Source organism: Lissotriton vulgaris, chromosome 12 (genome assembly GCF_964263255.1).
Source record: "Lissotriton vulgaris chromosome 12, aLisVul1.2, whole genome shotgun sequence".
NCBI lineage: Eukaryota > Metazoa > Chordata > Amphibia > Caudata > Salamandridae > Lissotriton > Lissotriton vulgaris.
In genome coordinates this window covers 8,587,114-8,606,313 of record NC_141700.1, presented here as the reverse complement: position 1 = coordinate 8,606,313, position 19,200 = coordinate 8,587,114, and the positions used below count along the sequence as shown (strand labels likewise).

The 19,200-nt window shown below is 49.6% G+C and overlaps 1 protein-coding gene across 1 annotated transcript in view; it reads right to left on the bottom strand.

The window, feature by feature from the left end:
* The window catches only part of ABCA7 (ATP binding cassette subfamily A member 7), a 219,895-nt gene that overhangs the window by 101,624 nt on the left and 99,071 nt on the right, over positions 1–19,200 (bottom strand). Inside the window, 3 exon segments of the mRNA XM_086946714.1 lie at positions 124–329; positions 1,146–1,283; positions 18,549–18,688. Coding sequence (XP_086802840.1) covers positions 124–329; positions 1,146–1,283; positions 18,549–18,688 — 484 coding nt within the window.

Below are 19,200 nucleotides of genomic sequence, written 5' to 3'. Positions count from 1 at the left end.
AGAGATATAGTGACAGAAGACAATGTTGGGGCGTCAGAGGTGCCCAAACTCTTCCCTGCCTCCTCCTATTGAGCTCAGTCTCTACTATCAGACACCTCCCTTTCTCCATCCCCCCAGAGTTACCTTCTTGCCCATGCTGGCAATGCTGCTGCTGGTCACGTTGGTCCTTTGCTGCTTGACCAGGGTCAGGTAGTAACCGGTGCCCAGGTTGGTCTTCAGGAAGAGCGGTGACCCGCAGCAGCGCAGCCGCCCCTGGGAGATGATGGCGATCCGGTCCCCCAGCAGGTCAGCTTCATCCATGTAGTGGGTGGACAGGATGATGGTGCGTCCTGGAGGAATAAATCCCAAAAGCAAACAGAAGCACATGGACCTGTCACCTCTGATATTTTTCAAATCAACACCAGCAGACAATGTTGGGGTACCAGAAGAGACGGCTGGTACAATCGAAAGGATCATCGGGGTCTGGAAAATCTACAAATTAAAACTCTAGGATTCCAAGTCCTCATACATCATAGCAGAGCTGGGAAGCATGAAGGAAGGCTGGAGAGTGTGGAAATGAGGCACATGTGAATGCTGGTCCACCAGCCACCAGAAGAAGCACACCACTTCTGTCGAAGGAATCCTTTCTGCTTTATACAATGCATTTCACTTTATACAATGCTTTTCACTTTATATATTTACAGCCCAAGAGGTATACTTGTTTTACAGAACAGCCCTAAATTCCATGCAGCAGCAATATTAGACAGATCTACCTAATATCCCCCTAATCACTACACTAAGACATCCTACAAGTACGAAAGTCAAATCATGAAGGAAAACAAGTTACACAAATCGCTAAGGCAACATTCAAGAATGCTGGTTTCACAGGGCTACAGAATAGAAATCCCAGAGCAGGTACTGACATGCAGGAAAGGCATGAACGAGAGCGTCCTGTGGCACAGACCGCTGAGAAGAAGAGACTGCCTGTTGAGTGAAGAAGAGACTGCCTGTTTAGTGAAACCTCCTTGGGGAGCAGATTCACACATCCTGTGGTACAGACCATGAACACCTGTCTTCCATCCCCGAGGAGCACAACAGATCCTATACCAATGTATGGAGTCCACCAAAGACGAGCAGCCTCGACTGTGTATCTCCCACCGTCTCACCTTTACGATACTTTAACACCAGGTCCCAGATCCCACGGCGTGAGTAGGGGTCTACACCAGCCGTTGGCTCGTCCAAGATCACCACCTTGGAGCCACCAACAAATGCAATGGCCACCGAAAGCTTCCGCTGCATCCCGCCTAGGGAGAAGAGGTCAAGAGAGCTCACTGGACGACTGGTTAAATAATGGAACACTCAGAATACACATACAGTGCAGGCCCTGTGAGGGTGGAGGGGAAGACATCAGCTACCAGTAGCGATGGCATTACAGCTCGACACCTCTTTAGATTCACGTGCCTGGCATCATTCTGCTTCTAGCGGCTGCATTTGGAATTGATGATTTTTTTCTAATAACAAATGTTATTAAAGGTTTTACAGCAAGACACATAATTTCACAAGACGGAAATCGTTTACAGGCAATGACATATGACCTGACAACAGAATGGCTTAACTGCATGGAATTACAATGACAGTGCGTAGTGATTACACCGTTTTCCCCATATACGGCCGTGCTTCTGAGGACAGCCACGGGCCACAAAAACTGCCTCTTCCTGCTGCGCGCACCAGTCCACCCCCTTACACCAGCATTTGGCATTTGGTGGAGTTTGCTACTTCCAGACACCGCCACATCCCTCCTGGTGACCAGACAGGCCACTTCCAAAATGGCTCACTCGCCCTGCGGGCCCCCAAAGGCCTCCACCAGCCCCAGCACTACAGTGCAAGGAGTGAACTCCACTGTGCGGCCCAGGACAGAGGAAAGCTCCTGGCCTATCCCCTCCCCATACGGCCTGAAGATTGGACAAACCATGTGGAAGGAAATCAGCTGCCGGGAGCGCACACCTCGCGGACACAGCAGAGACATCAGCAGAGAAGCGTTGCAAACACTGGGGGGCGAAGTATGTGGAGTGCAGATAATCAGAATGAACCATACACAGTTGCGCTGAAATCGCCAACTCACAGGGTGCCATGAAAGCCTTCCTCCATTTGTCTTCATCCAGGTCTCCCACCCACGTCTCCCATCGCTGCTTCGAACATGCAAGGCCATCGGGGGCATGGATGACCAATGAACGATAAATCTTTGAGATGGCCCCCTTACCCAGACGCCCAAAGAAAATCTTCGCTTCAAGCCGGCTATATTCCGTTAATGCCTTGTTTGGGAGGGCGTGTGCCTGTAAGGCATGGCGTAGTTGGAGATATCGGAAACATTTAAGTTGGAGAAGGAGTATTTAGACCTCAAATCCTGAAACGTCACAAGGTGGCCCCTCTAAAGACATCCCCCAGATAAAAGATCCCAATCCGGTCCCAGGGAGCAAAGCCCTCCAGGGTTGAGAGCTGAGGCAGCCGTGCTTCTCTCCACAAAGGGGGCAACTCAGTGAGCCGACGGTCCCAGCCGACGAGGCGAAGGGACGTCCTCCAGCAGGTAAGAGACACCTGTGTACAAGAGGGCAGTGTAATGGGCAGACGGGCCCGTACATTAGCTCGAGCAGACTATCTAAACCCAGAGAGTGGATCTCCAAGCGGTACGTCAGGTCACCTGTGAACCATTCATTGAGTGGTACTAAGTAGGTTGTCAGGTAATAAAGATATATGTCAGATAGCCCCAGACCATCATCAAAGGAGGATTTGCGCAGTGTTTGAAAAGCCACCCAGTGCCTGCCACCCGCTCACTCAAAAGTGGTGATTGTGTTATTCAGAAAGTAAAACCATTTGCATGGGATGGGGGTAATTACCCAGGACATATAAGTAGCATGGCAGACACCATCTTAAAGAGGGTGGTACACCCCAGAGGATTAAATGGAAGGGTCGCCCAGCGACCTAAGTCGCGTTTGAGTGTTTGGGCCAGCCCCTGGAAATTAAGATTCCACACCAGGTCCAGGAAGGAGGACATGTGAATCCCAAGGTATTTAAAGGAGTTGCGCCAGAAAGGAATGTTGGGGCTCCAAACCCTCTCCTGAGCATTGCCCGTCACCTCCACTAGGCAGGACTTGCCCTCATTAATCCGGTGGCCAGAGGCCTCGCCATACAAATGAAGGAGGGACAGAAATTGTGGCCCGGAGCGCTGCGGATTTAGCAGAAACAGAAGAATGTCATCAGCGTATAACAGATGCAGTTTCTCGAGGCCAATCCCCACCTGCTTGACCCAGATCTGCGTATCACAGCGGATAAGCTGCGCCAGGGGTTCTATCGCCAGGGCGAATAACAGTAGAGAGAGTGGAAAACCATGGTGCATGCGGCGTTTGATGATGGTATTTTTTTTTATGTGTTTGTTGCGGTATACATGGAGAGACCAGTCGATGACATCAACTGGAAACCTAGAATGCCCAAATCCTCCACTCGCTTCAGGTTATGTTGTAAGCCCTTCGTCCTCAGTCTGACTGATCATAGGGTAAGGAGTGGATGGGCTCACCAGCAAATCTCTAACAAATGGGAATCTGACAAAGTATTGTTACAGGAAAGTAACATGTTTCTTTGCAACATGAATTTGTTCCAGACTCACATTCCATTCCTGGCACAGACAAGCAAGCAGCATCACTCACACAAAGGAGACGGTGAGCGGATGAAAGAGTCTTTAACACCTGAACCACTGAACACCTCATGTAGGATCCAGACCATCAGTAGAGGTTTGTAAGGAATCCCTTTGCTTCTGGAGCATCAGGATGTGCATTCGACCTTCGATTCCAGAAGAATTGTCTTGACGTCCTCTGTAACAAGGAACCTTGGCCTCTTGAGTTCGGGTACGTCTCTTCAGTGGACACAGCGTTCCATGCACTATTAGGGTGAGGAACGAGGACCCCTGAATGATATTATTATTATTATTATTGTGTGTTTTGTAAAGCACATAGCTGCCCCAACGGGGCGTCCCGGCGCTGGTAAAACTTGGAGACAGTGAGGGTAGGAAAAAGAGGAGAACCTTATGAGGAAAAAAGGTGGGTCTTTAGTGACCTTCGGAATGCTTCAGTTTGACATGCGCGTAGAGTAATCGGAAGCTTGTTCCAGCACTGAGTGGCACAAACCTCGAAGGTTTTCCCTCCGGTACGATAACGTTTGAATCTTGGGGTTTCCAGGAGAAGAAGGATAGGATAGGATGTGAATTTGTAGAGCGCGAATTGCTGCCCGGAGGCGTCCAAGCGCTAGGAATACCGTGAGTCCCACGGGAGTTAGAACGTAATGTCCTTGCCTTGACATACGGCCTTAGAGTGCTTTTCAAGTGGGCAGAGCCATTGCCCTTGGAAGCACGAAAGGCCAGCGTCATGGCCTTGAATACACATCTCTTGGCTATCGGTAGCCAATGTAGTTTTTGGAGGAGAGGAGAGATGTGATGTCTGGCTGGGATTCTCTCGACCAGCCGGGCGGCAGCATTTGGGACAGTCTGAAGTTTGTGGCAAAGGCCTGCTGTGATACCAAGATATAGTGCGTTGGCGTAATCAAGGTGGGATGTTATAAGTGCATGTACCACAGTCTTACGGCAGTCTGCCGGCTGATAGTTGATAAGCCGGTTAATCGTCTTGATCTTTGCAAAACAAGATGCTGCTACTGTTTGGACCTGAGCGTTAAAACTAAGCTGATTGTCCCAGCGCACTCCCTGCGTGGGGGCTTGGCTCAGGTCAGCTGGCCACCAGAGATTGGAATCCAAAGGGGATGGGGAGTTAAAAAACAGGATCTCTGTCTTTCCTGCATTGAGTCGGAGGGAATTGGAGTCCATCCAACTAGAGATGTCTTTAAGACAGGATTTCAGGGGATCGAAGGCAGAGGCGGAGGGAGTCTCAAAGGTAAAAAGTAGCTGAATATCATCAGCATAGGAGGTGGATTTAATCCCGGTTCGCGCAATCAGTTTAGCCAGGGGGGTAAAATAAACATTAAACAAAAGCGGGCTCAGGGATGAGCCCTGGGGGACTCCCCATTTGAGTGGTCTAGCTGAGGAGGTGTAAGGAGAGGTATATACCTGCTGTGTGCGGTCACATAGGTAAGAAGAGAGCCACTTAAGAACCGTTCCGACAATGCCTAGGTCTCCCAGTCTTCTCAGCAGGATCTTATGAGAGACGATGTCAAATGCCGCTGAAAGATCCAGCAGCACTAACACCGCCCTCAACCCCCGGTCTAGCGACCATCTCACCGAGTATGCCATTTCGACAAGGGCTGACTCCGTGCTGTGGCCCGACCGAAAGCCGTGCTGAGAGTCATGTAGGAGCCCGTTGGATTCGATATAATTCGCCAGCTGGGAATGTACCAGTTTTTCTAGGATCTGGGGCAGGCAAAAGAGAAATCGGCCTGTAGTTACTGGGGTTGTCAGGGTCCAGGTTGGGTTTTTTCAAAATAGGAATCAGAGAGGCATGTTTTCATTTGGCGGGAAAGCAGCCCATTCTTAGGGATTCGTTCCAGATGTGGTTCAAGTAGGGATTGAGCAGGGGAGCCAATTTCTTGTATTGTTTGGCTGACCAAGGGTCATTGGGCGAGCCAGACTTACATTTGAGTAGTTCTGCCATGGAGTCGGCTTCGGAGATGACTGAAAAGTCAATCAGCTTGGGGGACTGGGGCATGTGAGAAGTGGATTCCTCTTTCGGGCCTTCACTGGTGGAAATAGGGAAGGTGGAATAGATGGTCTCTATTTTTTTCTCAAAGAATTGTGAAAGTTTATCACACAAAGACTGGGAGGCAGGCTGAATCCGAGTCAGCGCGTTGGGGTCCGTAAAGGACCTAACTATGCTGAAGATCTCCCTGGCACCGTTATTAGCATGTTTAATTCTGGAAGCCAGAAAGTCCCTTTTGTGCTCCTCGATCATTCTGCGGTATTCTTTGAGGGCTGTCTTATAGATGGTTTTACTATCCAGGGAATGATACCCTTGCAATGTACTGGAAACAAAGCTGTTTCTGTGAAGGACACGCCCTCTTTGCAGAGGCCAGAAGTTTAAGTAACGCTGCTGAGACACACTCCATCAGGCAGCCCCTGAACATCGATGCACCAACCCTGATGGGGATTTCGATGCTAGAAACTTATAAACTGCATTCAAATATATTGTCTGACAGTCACAACACTGAAACCTACTGCGGATGCTTTGACTTGGAACACTTCAAACATAGACCATTTTTTGGGGAGAATCATGATGGGAACGACTGACACTTCTGAATGATGAAGTAGGCTTGGGCTCCACAGAGAAATGTGGGGACTGTCTGGCTTCTGAGCACAGTGTCATTAATTATGATGCAATTAGTGCCATTTGAATGTGTTTATTAACAGATTTGAGATATTCTGGAGGGAATTACAAGAACAAAAGTGATTTACTGGTGAGACCCAGGGCGTCCTATGAGAGCAGGGCTAAGAATGGGTTAAGCAGAAGGCCTACTTTCAGATCCAGTTTAAAATGTTCAAGGCGATGTGTACTTTTCAAGTCAGACAGGACCTTTTCTAGGTGACCAACAACAACTCAGCCACAAACTGGGGTAGCGGTGTTTCAGGTCAGCGGTGGAATATGGTGGGGACCTCCGGTAACAAAGGAATAAGGAGGCAGCCTCCAGCACTCACCAGGTAGATCAAGATTCAAGGAGGTGGCCATAAGCAGGGGGTACACGCAGGCTGGCATGAAGAGGGGCCACTCACTTAGCACATGTAAAACATGCATCACATACATACAAAGCTCTCTCTCTCACACATACACACACAAACAAAGCAAGGGACACACACACACACACACCCAAACCTCTTTGGACAGCCTATAGACAGTCTGCCCACGGTCATCTCTCTCCACCTGGGAAAGTAATCACTGCAACCATTGACAGTCACCTCATATTCTGTGAAGAAAGGACAGCAGCAGCTTTCACTCTGAAAGGGGCTCCTCTGCCTTCACCCACTGGAAGAGTCTGTGGTGCTCTGTCCCTCTGGCTGCACAGCCGCTAACATAAAATACTCACTACTGTGCCAGATAAATGCCCGAGATGTGAGCTGGTGGGAGCCAATCCCAAGGATAATTTTTGGACAAGTTCCTTATTAAGTTCCAACTGGACTCATGTAGTCATGCTTAAAATTCAGGTGGTGGAACCACAACGGCCCACACAAGAACAAAATACAGTAGAATGGCGTGCAGGTTCTCTGATCATGCACTATTAGCCAAACCACAAATAGCCACGGCATGGAAAGTGTAATGGGACCCCCATGTATCCGACTCTGGAGGGGAGAACTCTCAACATGGGCAGAGGAACAGACCTCACAAAGCAATAAATAAATAAAGGGCGGCGGGCGATCTTTTATTACAGAACGGGACAAATTCCATATGAAATTACCACTTGAGACATGGTACAGGACGGCTCCTGAGAGTCAAATCTGTAATAACCATACCTTAGGGGCCCATCTCCTCAAGCGATTTATGATAGGTATATTTCGATTAATCTGTGCATCATTTTGGCAGAGATTCTTAGGAGGAGCATATTTGGCAAACATTGGTGGTAGGATGACCTGGCTCGCTTTATGATGACAGACTTAATGAAAGTTACTTACCTTCTGCAATGCCTTATCTAGTACAGACTCTATCTGCTGCAGATTTCTTACCTTAGAATTATCCCCCGGCGTCAGGCGGGATCCAAATTGTTTTTATGAGCAGTACCACCGCACACCAGTAGGTGGTGTCGTTCGGGTCCGCTTAACAGCATTAGCGGCGTCCGCGCTGTAAATGGTGTTTGGGATGCCGGTATAGGCGCCACCCAAGGGCGCGCATGGCAGTTACTTTTTTGTAACTTTCCACTGTAGAAGTGCAGAGCCAACACAGTACACTGACCACTGCTGTGGAAAACTAGGGCCTTAATGAAGCACCAGTTTGTCTTGGATAACAAGGCCTGAAGCTCACTGACCCTCCTGGCAAATGTTACTGCCACAAGGAAGGCCATCTTGATGGTGAGGAGCCTGAGAGGTCAGTTGTAAAAGGGCACAAGAGGAGCGCACATAAGACATGTCAGCACCAGATTAAGGTCCCATTAAGGCATAACAAAAGAAGTGGGAGAAAACATATGTTGCAAACCCTTCAAAAACCTATGCACACTAGGAGATTGGAAAAGGGAAGATTGGTCAGGAAACCGAGGAAAAGCAGCAATTGCAGAAAGATATCCCTTAACAGAGCCCAGAGCAGAGCCCAGCTGGACAAGGGAAAGAAAGAACAGGAGACTCTGAGAAACGGGGGCAGAAAGTGGATCAAAGTGTCTTTCTGTACATTATGCCACAAACTTTACACAATGGCAGGCGTAAACCGTCTTCACGAGGGATGCTGGCTGCCAAAATAATGGTACAGACTTTGAGGAGAAGGTCAATGTAGGAAGGTACATCCTGACTATGGTTGCCCCCAACTTTTTTTGCCCTGTGTTTTAGCTGGTTTTGGACATAGTCGACCTGGGACCCTGCCAATCAGGACCCCAGGCCTACTGCTCTCTCTTTAAAATGGATTCCATGTACCCTAGGTACATTTCCAATTGGTACTGGGCCACCCTATCAGACCCTGTAACTCAGGGCATGGGTGTACCCAGGGCTGCCAGGGGCTGCAGCATGTATTATGCCACCCCTGGCTGGCCTCTTAAATTTGACACAACTGGCTGCATGACAGCTGGGGCAAAGTCGTGTAATCACCCTTTGCTGTAGGTGTAGTATACCTATACCTAACCCTAAAATGGACACACAGATTCCTATCAGTCACTCCTATGGCAGGCCTTGACAATCCTGAAGGCAGAGTGCTTGGAATCGTTTGAGATGGTGCTCTGGCATGAGCTGAGCCTGTCTGCAGCTTGCGGAATCAAGTCCTAATAGCTGTTCCATGATAACGCATACCATATACTCTTAAGTGCATTATAATCCTCGCGGTTAAATGCTAACTTTGGTATTGCTTTATCAAAACATGTCGAGTAAGGTGTCATACGAATTGGAATACTAACCCCTCGCCAATTCTGGCGACGGGGTTAGCATTCCACCCTTCTAGAGGGACACGACATGTATGTAACTGTGAACCCCGGTTAAAGTTAACTGAAGCCTCAGCTCCACAAAATGGATGCTGCCACCACAGACACGAGTCTGACCCCCTGCAGCTGGGAGTCCTTCCAGCGAGGGGAGCCTGGACAAAGGGTTTCCTGTCAGGGGCGGTGCTAGCACCGTCCCAGACATGGTTTTGTGTATCCTGGGTAGGCAGGGCTTTACAGGAAGGTGACTGCTGAGTGGCACCCCGGTGCTCACTACGCATAGGCCGGTCTGAACCAGTTCCAGGGGCACACCAGCCCCTGGCCTGGGGAAGTCCAGCATGGCTGAGGGGTGTAACCACCCCCCACCTAGTCCCACCCATAGGCAGGACCTAGTCACCGGGTCAGCCCCCTTTTTTAGTATAAAGATGGGAGCGGGCCCCCTGTTAAAATTAGATCATCTTTGGAATCAAGATACCACTTTCTTCGAAAGGACTTCACGATTTCTTCTTCAAGATTCTCCCTTGTGGCTAAGGAGTAGTCACCCTGCATCCGCAGGCACCATCCTAAAGAACACTGCGGCCTGCTGCAAGTCCTTCATCACGAATCCGACGACCCAGCACGACGAGACCCGGCTTCCCTGGCACCTCTGACCTCTACTCACCTCTACAGCAAAGCTGAGAACCGTGAGTGCGACGAGACCTCAAGGGACCGACGATCGCCAAGACTGCACGACATCTTTATTGCAAGCCCACCGAGTCTTCCACTGGTGAGTGCTTTGGGGTCCGAGAAGCCCCAACCCTGCGCAGCTCCAGCACCCAAGATCAGCCTCCCTGCATCTCCACGATCGGCGTGGGGCCCTTCTGCTGTTTGCTGTGCACCGCGTTGTTTGGCTACTAGCCGGCTGGCTTGTGGCCTTCTGAACGACGCCCGACGACAACTCTTCTGCTGGTCTGGTTGCTCCAGGCTGGCCCTTGCTTCCTTGTTCAAGAGAGGCACCCCGGACCCTCCTGGTCCACTCCAGACGCCATTTTAGGTCCACCGCGTGGGCTTGAATTTGCCAAGGCTTTGTTGCCCAATCCTGGGTCCAGCGACGCCGACAGCTTCTATCTTCGTGGGACAGCTCGATCCTCCATCCTGGTCGCCGACAACGCCTCCTGGTCCGTGAGATCTTCGAGTCAAGCGTCACCCACTCACCTAGTCGAGGTGGCTACCATCCGGTGCCCTCCTGGTGCCCACTGACTACTGGCTAGTAGTCTCGAACTTGGTCCCCTCTGCTTTCAGGTGTCATCTATCTTCAAGATCCAGGCTTGGATCCGACTGAACTTTCTTCACTGGTCACCGGCCAGCATCTTTTCTTCCGGCTCCTGGTCCGTCTACGAGGATTCCCGACGTCTTTTCAGACCTATGCAGCTGCAGCCCCTGGGCTAGGTAACTTCGGCATTTCGGTGCCCCAGCATAGCCTCACTATCCAAGGGTCAGAATCTACTTTCGTTTTCTCCCTACCAGGTCGGGTTCGCCCGAGAACACTAACTTTCTAATTCCTAGCTACCATAGACTTTTGTCCCGCATCTCGCGTGAGAGTGCACACACTGCACCCGAGTCCCCTAGGCCTCCTAGAAGTAATCTAACGATTCCCTAGTCAAGTCCTAGCGATTCCAAAAGCTATTAGTACTGTACTTACCTGCTAGGAATTTCGCATTCCACTTTCAGAGTATATGGTTTTCCGTGCCCCTCGGGCATTTGTATATACTGTGCTAGCTTAAGTATTTTTGTAAGAGTTTTGGTTTGTGCTTAGTACCCTGTCCTCATAAAGAGTACAGGGCTGTTGTGATCTTTAATAAATAACTGTTTATTTTCATAACACTTGTGTGGTGTCCTTTCACTTGGTGTTCAAGGGGTATATGTGGTATAACAGCTGGCTTAACACGCCCTCTCGAGTCTTTAGCCTTAGACTGCTCGTATCCACGCTACTAGGATAGCTGGTCTATAAGGTTGACTTACAACCAATCATCAATAAGGGTTGCTGGACTGATACATAGCGTTCACTAGAATAGTGAGCACTGCATATCAGGCCACCTTCTCACATTGGTGAGCAGCGGTTGGGATTTGAGCTTGCTGTTGTTTTACCACACGTATCCTAAGAATATCTTGTTGAAAGATCACATAAAGTACTGTTAGGTACATATAACTAAAGCTTAGAATACTCTGAGTTCTACTGAACCAGCTGTTGTAGCTCCTCAAGGCTTAGCACACCTTGGCTACAACTCTAGCAAGGGACCAGTAGGTAACACATAGTGTAGGTAGGTGCATCACTTACACCACACTAGAAGCAGTATGTCAGTCACAGGAGGAAACGCTGAGTCTCCCCTTGTGTCAGTGGACCCTCCACAGGTCCCTTCTAAATATACTGCTCTTAGCTTCCATGAGATGAGACAAGTGTGTACTCTCAGGAAACTAAAACAGGGGTCTAACCCCACCACTTCCTTTCTGATTGGTCTCTTAGAGGCCTATGATGCCAGTAGGGCTGGTAACCCAGACCCTTCTAATCCAGAAGGAAGTATGCCCTCCTTACAGGGTCCCTTTGATATCCATCCCCTCCATGAGGCAGATGATGCTGAGGAGGAGGATGAGTTGTCTGGGGATGAGGCAGATAAGGGACAGCTAGAAGTCAGTAGACTAAGCAGGTCCAACTTAAGCAGACATGAGCTTGGTACTGGGGGACCCCTGGGCCCACTCTCAGGTCAGCTTAACATTGGGAATGGACGAGTTAGGTCTCTATCAAGAGGCTCTAGCAGATCCTTTCGAACCAATGGCTCTCTCAACTCTTCTCACAGAGGAATGTCTTCCCCTAAGAGGAGAGTGTATGAAGCTGAAAAAAGGGCAGTCAAACTGAGGATTGAAAGGGAAGAACTTGCCCTGGCCAAAGAGAGACTTGCCCTTGCTAGAGAGCAAGAATTATGTGGGCTAGTTCCCACTGGTGGCAGCAATAAACCTAGCAATAGGGAAAGGAGTTTTGATAAAAAGCACCTGAATAAGATAGTGCCCCCCTTTAAAGAAGGGGATGACATCCACAAATGGATTACTGCTTTGGAGAGAGCCTGCACTGTGCAGGGTGTTCCCCAAAGTAAGTGGGCAGCTATCTTGTGGCTCTCCTTTGATGGTAAAGGTAGAGATAAGCTCCTCACCACAAGGGTGGAGGATGCTAACAATTACCAAGTCTTGAAAAATGTACTGGTTGATGGGTTTGGTTTAACCACTGAACAATACAGGATGCTGTTCAGAGACACCCAGAAAACTCAGTCTCAAGATTGGACTGACTTTGTTGATTGTGCCACTAAGGCTTTTGAAGGCTGGCTACTGGGTAGTAAGGTTACTGATTTTAAAGGATTGTATAATCTAATTATGAGGGAGCAAATCTTAAATAATTGTCAGAACCAGCTATTACATCAGCACCTGGTAGACTCTGAGTTGACCTCTCCACAGGAATTGGGTAAGAGGGCAGACAAATGGGTCAGAACCAGGGTTAGGCCTAAAAACCAGGGTGGTGACCAGAAAAAGGAATCAACCAAGCCTCAAGAGAAGGGTGGGGATAAATCCACAGAGAAGACTTCCCAAGGGCCCCAAAATTCCAACAAGGGTGGTGGGTCCCAGAATACTCCTTCAGAGCAAAAGAAACCTTATTGTCATACCTGTAAACAGGTGGGCCATTACAAAAGTGATGCCAGTTGCCCTAAAAATGGCAATAAGGGAAATACACCCCCAGGTAATACTCCTAAACCTCCTGTTACCACTAGTGGTAATCCCCCAGGTGGTGGGAGTGCCCCCAAGAATGTGGTGGGCATTACTCTGGGCCAACAGGAGGACTATGGCTTAGCCAGGTTCCCTGACCACACTCTTGTCTGTGAGACTGGCATGGGGTTTGCCAACTTCACTACTGGACCCCACATTTTGGGCAAGTATAGACAAGAAGTTTTAGTGAATGGTCAGAAAGTTGAGGCATTCAGAGACACAGGGGCCAGCCTCACCATGGTGAGTGACCATCTGGTCCCCTCTGCTCAACTGACCCCTGGTTTTACTTATCAGGTGACAGACATTCATGGAATGAAAAGAAGGCATCCCATGGCAGTAGTCAAGCTCAGCTGGGGTAATGTCACAGGGCCCATGAGAGTGGCAGTGACAGATAACCTACCTGTAGATTGCTTACTGGGGAATGACCTGGAACTCTCAGCATGGGCTGAGGTGGAACAAGAAACTCATTCCAGAATGATAGGCCTATCCAGACAGGTTAGTGGGGCAGTAATAGCTACAGCCCCAGTCCAAGCACCATTCCTCCCTGAAAAGGTTGGAAGGGCAGTGGTAGCCACTGCCCAGGCTCAGACAGACTTTTCAGAACAGGATAGGAGGGCTGTGACAGTCACAGCCCAAACACAGACTGAGTGCCCTCCTGAAAAGGTTGGCAAGGTTGAAATGGTCTCAGCCTCTACTCAGACAGATAGTGAGGTTGTGAAGCCTGAAACAATGGATCACTCCACTCAAACAGAGAGCATTGAGGAGGAAGAAGAGTCTTCCCCCTCCCAGACACTAGGTGAGAGCCAGCCTCCTCAGGGAACTGACTCTACCCCTGTTGAAGGAACTGCCCCAGAGGTAGTCAGGCCTAGCCTGGCAGAACCCCTGATGGCAGTGGACCCTTCCCAGGTGGGACCCAGTCTGGAGCAGGTAACCTGCACCTCTCTACCCTGCCTCAGTCAGCCCAGGGCTGAAGAGACCAGGGAGGCCAGTGGTGGACCCCAAAGGGCCCCCTGTCCAAAAGAACCCCCTAATCAGCAGATTAGGATCACTGAAGCTGGTAAACCTAGCCAAGTGAAAATAGAACAGACTCCTGAGGGATCCCCCTTAAAAGTAGTTAGGGAACTCCCACAGCTGGACACTGTTGGGCACAGCCAAACATGGGGCCTAAAAACCCCAGACCTGACCTGTCCCTCCAGTAAGCCAAACAGAGGGACTCAGCCTCCAGCTTTAGGTAGCCAGAGGCTGACCCTGAGAGCTCAGTGCATCTCAGCTAAAGAAAGAAAGGCACACATGATGAATGGTGATTGGAGGAAGTTGAGCCCAAAGGTAGAGGAGCCTCACTTCAGTACTCCATCCCAGCATCAGCCTTCTTCTTTCCCAAGACACACCAGAGACAGAGATTCCCTATGGTGGAGACCCTCAGATACCCTTAGGGTGAGGGGTTGCCTAGTGGACCATGACACAGGGGGAAACCAAGCCAGAGCTGGTACTTCCTTATATGGCCACTTAGGTAATAGAGGCTTACCTGGACAAGGATAGCCTTATCTCCTTTCGTTTGGGGGGGGGTTGTGTAGGAAGGTACATCCTGACTATGGTTGCCCCCAACTTTTTTTGCCCTGTGTTTTAGCTGGTTTTGGACATAGTCGACCTGGGACCCTGCCAATCAGGACCCCAGGCCTACTGCTCTCTCTTTAAAATGGATTCCATGTACCCTAGGTACATTTCCAATTGGTACTGGGCCACCCTATCAGACCCTGTAACTCAGGGCATGGGTGTACCCAGGGCTGCCAGGGGCTGCAGCATGTATTATGCCACCCCTGGCTGGCCTCTTAAATTTGACACAACTGGCTGCATGACAGCTGGGGCAAAGTCGTGTAATCACCCTTTGCTGTAGGTGTAGTATACCTATACCTAACCCTAAAATGGACACACAGATTCCTATCAGTCACTCCTATGGCAGGCCTTGACAATCCTGAAGGCAGAGTGCTTGGAATCGTTTGAGATGGTGCTCTGGCATGAGCTGAGCCTGTCTGCAGCTTGCGGAATCAAGTCCTAATAGCTGTTCCATGATAACGCATACCATATACTCTTAAGTGCATTATAATCCTCGCGGTTAAATGCTAACTTTGGTATTGCTTTATCAAAACATGTCGAGTAAGGTGTCATACGAATTGGAATACTAACCCCTCGCCAATTCTGGCGACGGGGTTAGCATTCCACCCTTCTAGAGGGACACGACATGTATGTAACTGTGAACCCCGGTTAAAGTTAACTGAAGCCTCAGCTCCACAAAATGGATGCTGCCACCACAGACACGAGTCTGACCCCCTGCAGCTGGGAGTCCTTCCAGCGAGGGGAGCCTGGACAAAGGGTTTCCTGTCAGGGGCGGTGCTAGCACCGTCCCAGACATGGTTTTGTGTATCCTGGGTAGGCAGGGCTTTACAGGAAGGTGACTGCTGAGTGGCACCCCGGTGCTCACTACGCATAGGCCGGTCTGAACCAGTTCCAGGGGCACACCAGCCCCTGGCCTGGGGAAGTCCAGCATGGCTGAGGGGTGTAACCACCCCCCACCTAGTCCCACCCATAGGCAGGACCTAGTCACCGGGTCAGCCCCCTTTTTTAGTATAAAGATGGGAGCGGGCCCCCTGTTAAAATTAGATCATCTTTGGAATCAAGATACCACTTTCTTCGAAAGGACTTCACGATTTCTTCTTCAAGATTCTCCCTTGTGGCTAAGGAGTAGTCACCCTGCATCCGCAGGCACCATCCTAAAGAACACTGCGGCCTGCTGCAAGTCCTTCATCACGAATCCGACGACCCAGCACGACGAGACCCGGCTTCCCTGGCACCTCTGACCTCTACTCACCTCTACAGCAAAGCTGAGAACCGTGAGTGCGACGAGACCTCAAGGGACCGACGATCGCCAAGACTGCACGACATCTTTATTGCAAGCCCACCGAGTCTTCCACTGGTGAGTGCTTTGGGGTCCGAGAAGCCCCAACCCTGCGCAGCTCCAGCACCCAAGATCAGCCTCCCTGCATCTCCACGATCGGCGTGGGGCCCTTCTGCTGTTTGCTGTGCACCGCGTTGTTTGGCTACTAGCCGGCTGGCTTGTGGCCTTCTGAACGACGCCCGACGACAACTCTTCTGCTGGTCTGGTTGCTCCAGGCTGGCCCTTGCTTCCTTGTTCAAGAGAGGCACCCCGGACCCTCCTGGTCCACTCCAGACGCCATTTTAGGTCCACCGCGTGGGCTTGAATTTGCCAAGGCTTTGTTGCCCAATCCTGGGTCCAGCGACGCCGACAGCTTCTATCTTCGTGGGACAGCTCGATCCTCCATCCTGGTCGCCGACAACGCCTCCTGGTCCGTGAGATCTTCGAGTCAAGCGTCACCCACTCACCTAGTCGAGGTGGCTACCATCCGGTGCCCTCCTGGTGCCCACTGACTACTGGCTAGTAGTCTCGAACTTGGTCCCCTCTGCTTTCAGGTGTCATCTATCTTCAAGATCCAGGCTTGGATCCGACTGAACTTTCTTCACTGGTCACCGGCCAGCATCTTTTCTTCCGGCTCCTGGTCCGTCTACGAGGATTCCCGACGTCTTTTCAGACCTATGCAGCTGCAGCCCCTGGGCTAGGTAACTTCGGCATTTCGGTGCCCCAGCATAGCCTCACTATCCAAGGGTCAGAATCTACTTTCGTTTTCTCCCTACCAGGTCGGGTTCGCCCGAGAACACTAACTTTCTAATTCCTAGCTACCATAGACTTTTGTCCCGCATCTCGCGTGAGAGTGCACACACTGCACCCGAGTCCCCTAGGCCTCCTAGAAGTAATCTAACGATTCCCTAGTCAAGTCCTAGCGATTCCAAAAGCTATTAGTACTGTACTTACCTGCTAGGAATTTCGCATTCCACTTTCAGAGTATATGGTTTTCCGTGCCCCTCGGGCATTTGTATATACTGTGCTAGCTTAAGTATTTTTGTAAGAGTTTTGGTTTGTGCTTAGTACCCTGTCCTCATAAAGAGTACAGGGCTGTTGTGATCTTTAATAAATAACTGTTTATTTTCATAACACTTGTGTGGTGTCCTTTCACTTGGTGTTCAAGGGGTATATGTGGTATAACAGCTGGCTTAACACGCCCTCTCGAGTCTTTAGCCTTAGACTGCTCGTATCCACGCTACTAGGATAGCTGGTCTATAAGGTTGACTTACAACCAATCATCAATAAGGGTTGCTGGACTGATACATAGCGTTCACTAGAATAGTGAGCACTGCATATCAGGCCACCTTCTCACAGTCAAAAACTGACATCTGTTGCCACTCAATCTCCACACAAGAAGGCAGAGCGTTGACAGGTTAGGTGGAGAACGTTCCCTATCTGCTGCCACAGAAGATCCTGCCGGAGGGGCAGCCTGATCGAAGGATCAACGGCCATGCTCAGCAGCTTGGGATACCAGACTCTCTGTGCCCAATCTGGAGCCACAAGGGTGACTTGGGCACGATCGTTCCTAATCTTCTTGAGAACTCTGGGCAGGAGTGGTATGGGCAGAAAGGTGTACAGGAGGCCTGAGCTGAGATGAAAAGCGTCTATGAGTGAGAGCCGCTTTGGAAATTCTTTCGCACAAAACTGCTGACATTGCACTTCTCAGCGGACACGTATAGATCTAACCAAGGGTCCCCCCACTCCTGAAAGAGACCTTGCACCACCTCTGGTAGGAAATTCCATTCGTGATCCGATAGACATCTAAGGCTGAGTTCAGCTACTCTGGGATTCAGAGAACCCGCAAGATGGTGAATGACTAGGGACAATGACATTTTCCTGATTTGATCTAATTCATTTGTCCTCGGGATTTGGGGTGTGACCTTGATTAATTTCCCTCGCCTCACGCTTTGCACTGTCATTTGTGATTTTTTCTCCAGTATTTGATTAATTGTTCCATGACACGCCACAATCAGAAGGAAAAAAGTTTTTTGTATGTGTAATCACATGTTCACCATTGTGTTTATTTCACTGTTTATTTTAAGGATTTGTTTGTTTGTATTTAAATATATGGCAATACATGAAGTTGATAACGATCTTGTTTCTGCACAAAAGAAAGATTTTGACAATTAAGTTATAAATAAATGACATAAATCAATGTCGGGATAAAACTAGTAAAGTTGGTTTATCCCTAAGTCAGCATTCATTGTCTGAATTCAGCATTGAGGTATAGGTAAACTGTCTGTTTCAAACATATCCTGAATACAGCATGTCTCGACGAGACAGCGTAAGCGCTGCCTTGGCGAGACCTAAAAATCATGCTGGTTAAATGCAAGCGAGGCCCTAAACCTTCCACTATCGCAAAGAGCAGGGGACCAGACCAAAGGGGACCAGACAAAACTTTGGGAAAGCTTACTGTTTCAGCTGAACACTGATCGTGTGCGACACAACTAGGGCAGGAGAGGATGCTGAAAGAAGACATTGTGACATTGCTCGGTCATTCTATAGCCAACATACCTGTGTGCTCTTCACCTGAGAAAGTGCTTTACACACTTAAAAATGCACTACTTCAGAAGCACCCCTTTTGGCTCGAGGACAGTGCCCTCTCCTGTGCGGTTGCCCGTAAGCTTGTTGATGAGCTCCACTTTAACACTGCACATTGACCAGCTCTGACATCATCATCTCACAGTTCCCTGATGGCCAGTGTACTCACCTGACAGGCTGCGCGTTGGCTCCTTGGACTTGTGTGTGAGCCCGACATCCCGGATGAGTTGCTTGGACTCCTCCTTCACCTGCTCATTGGTCAAACCCTTCAAGCGGCCATAGAACCAGACGTGCTCCTCCACGGTGAGACTGGGGAGAAAGCAGAAGACGCAGTGTCACGGAACAAAGACCACACTCAAAGGAAAGAGGAACTCAGAGGGCAGAAGACTCATGCAAGTGACGAGACAATCAAGAGACAGTGGTTTGTTCTATGGGACATCCAACGGGCTGCCGTGGTCATATGGAGAATTGACCACACTCTCTAGGACTAACATTTACACCATCTCAGCAGTTACCATCACGAAGACCAGCTTGATGCTCACCAACAGTCCAATATCTATAAACCTGAGCGTGAACCCCATCCAAGATGAGAACAAACACACCAGGGAGTTAGCCAAGTTTTTCATGTGCAACTAAGAGCTTTTAATCTAAGTGTTTGATTTGCAATGTGAGAGTGAGCAAGAGCTAGAGGGAGGCAGGAGCAATGTTCCGGAGTGTGGGGGTGAAAGGAAGCTGCATGTACACCCTTAACTGGGTACACAGAAGTCATTCAGAACACATCCATAACCACCATTTTGTCTGTAAAATTAACCAGTGATGGA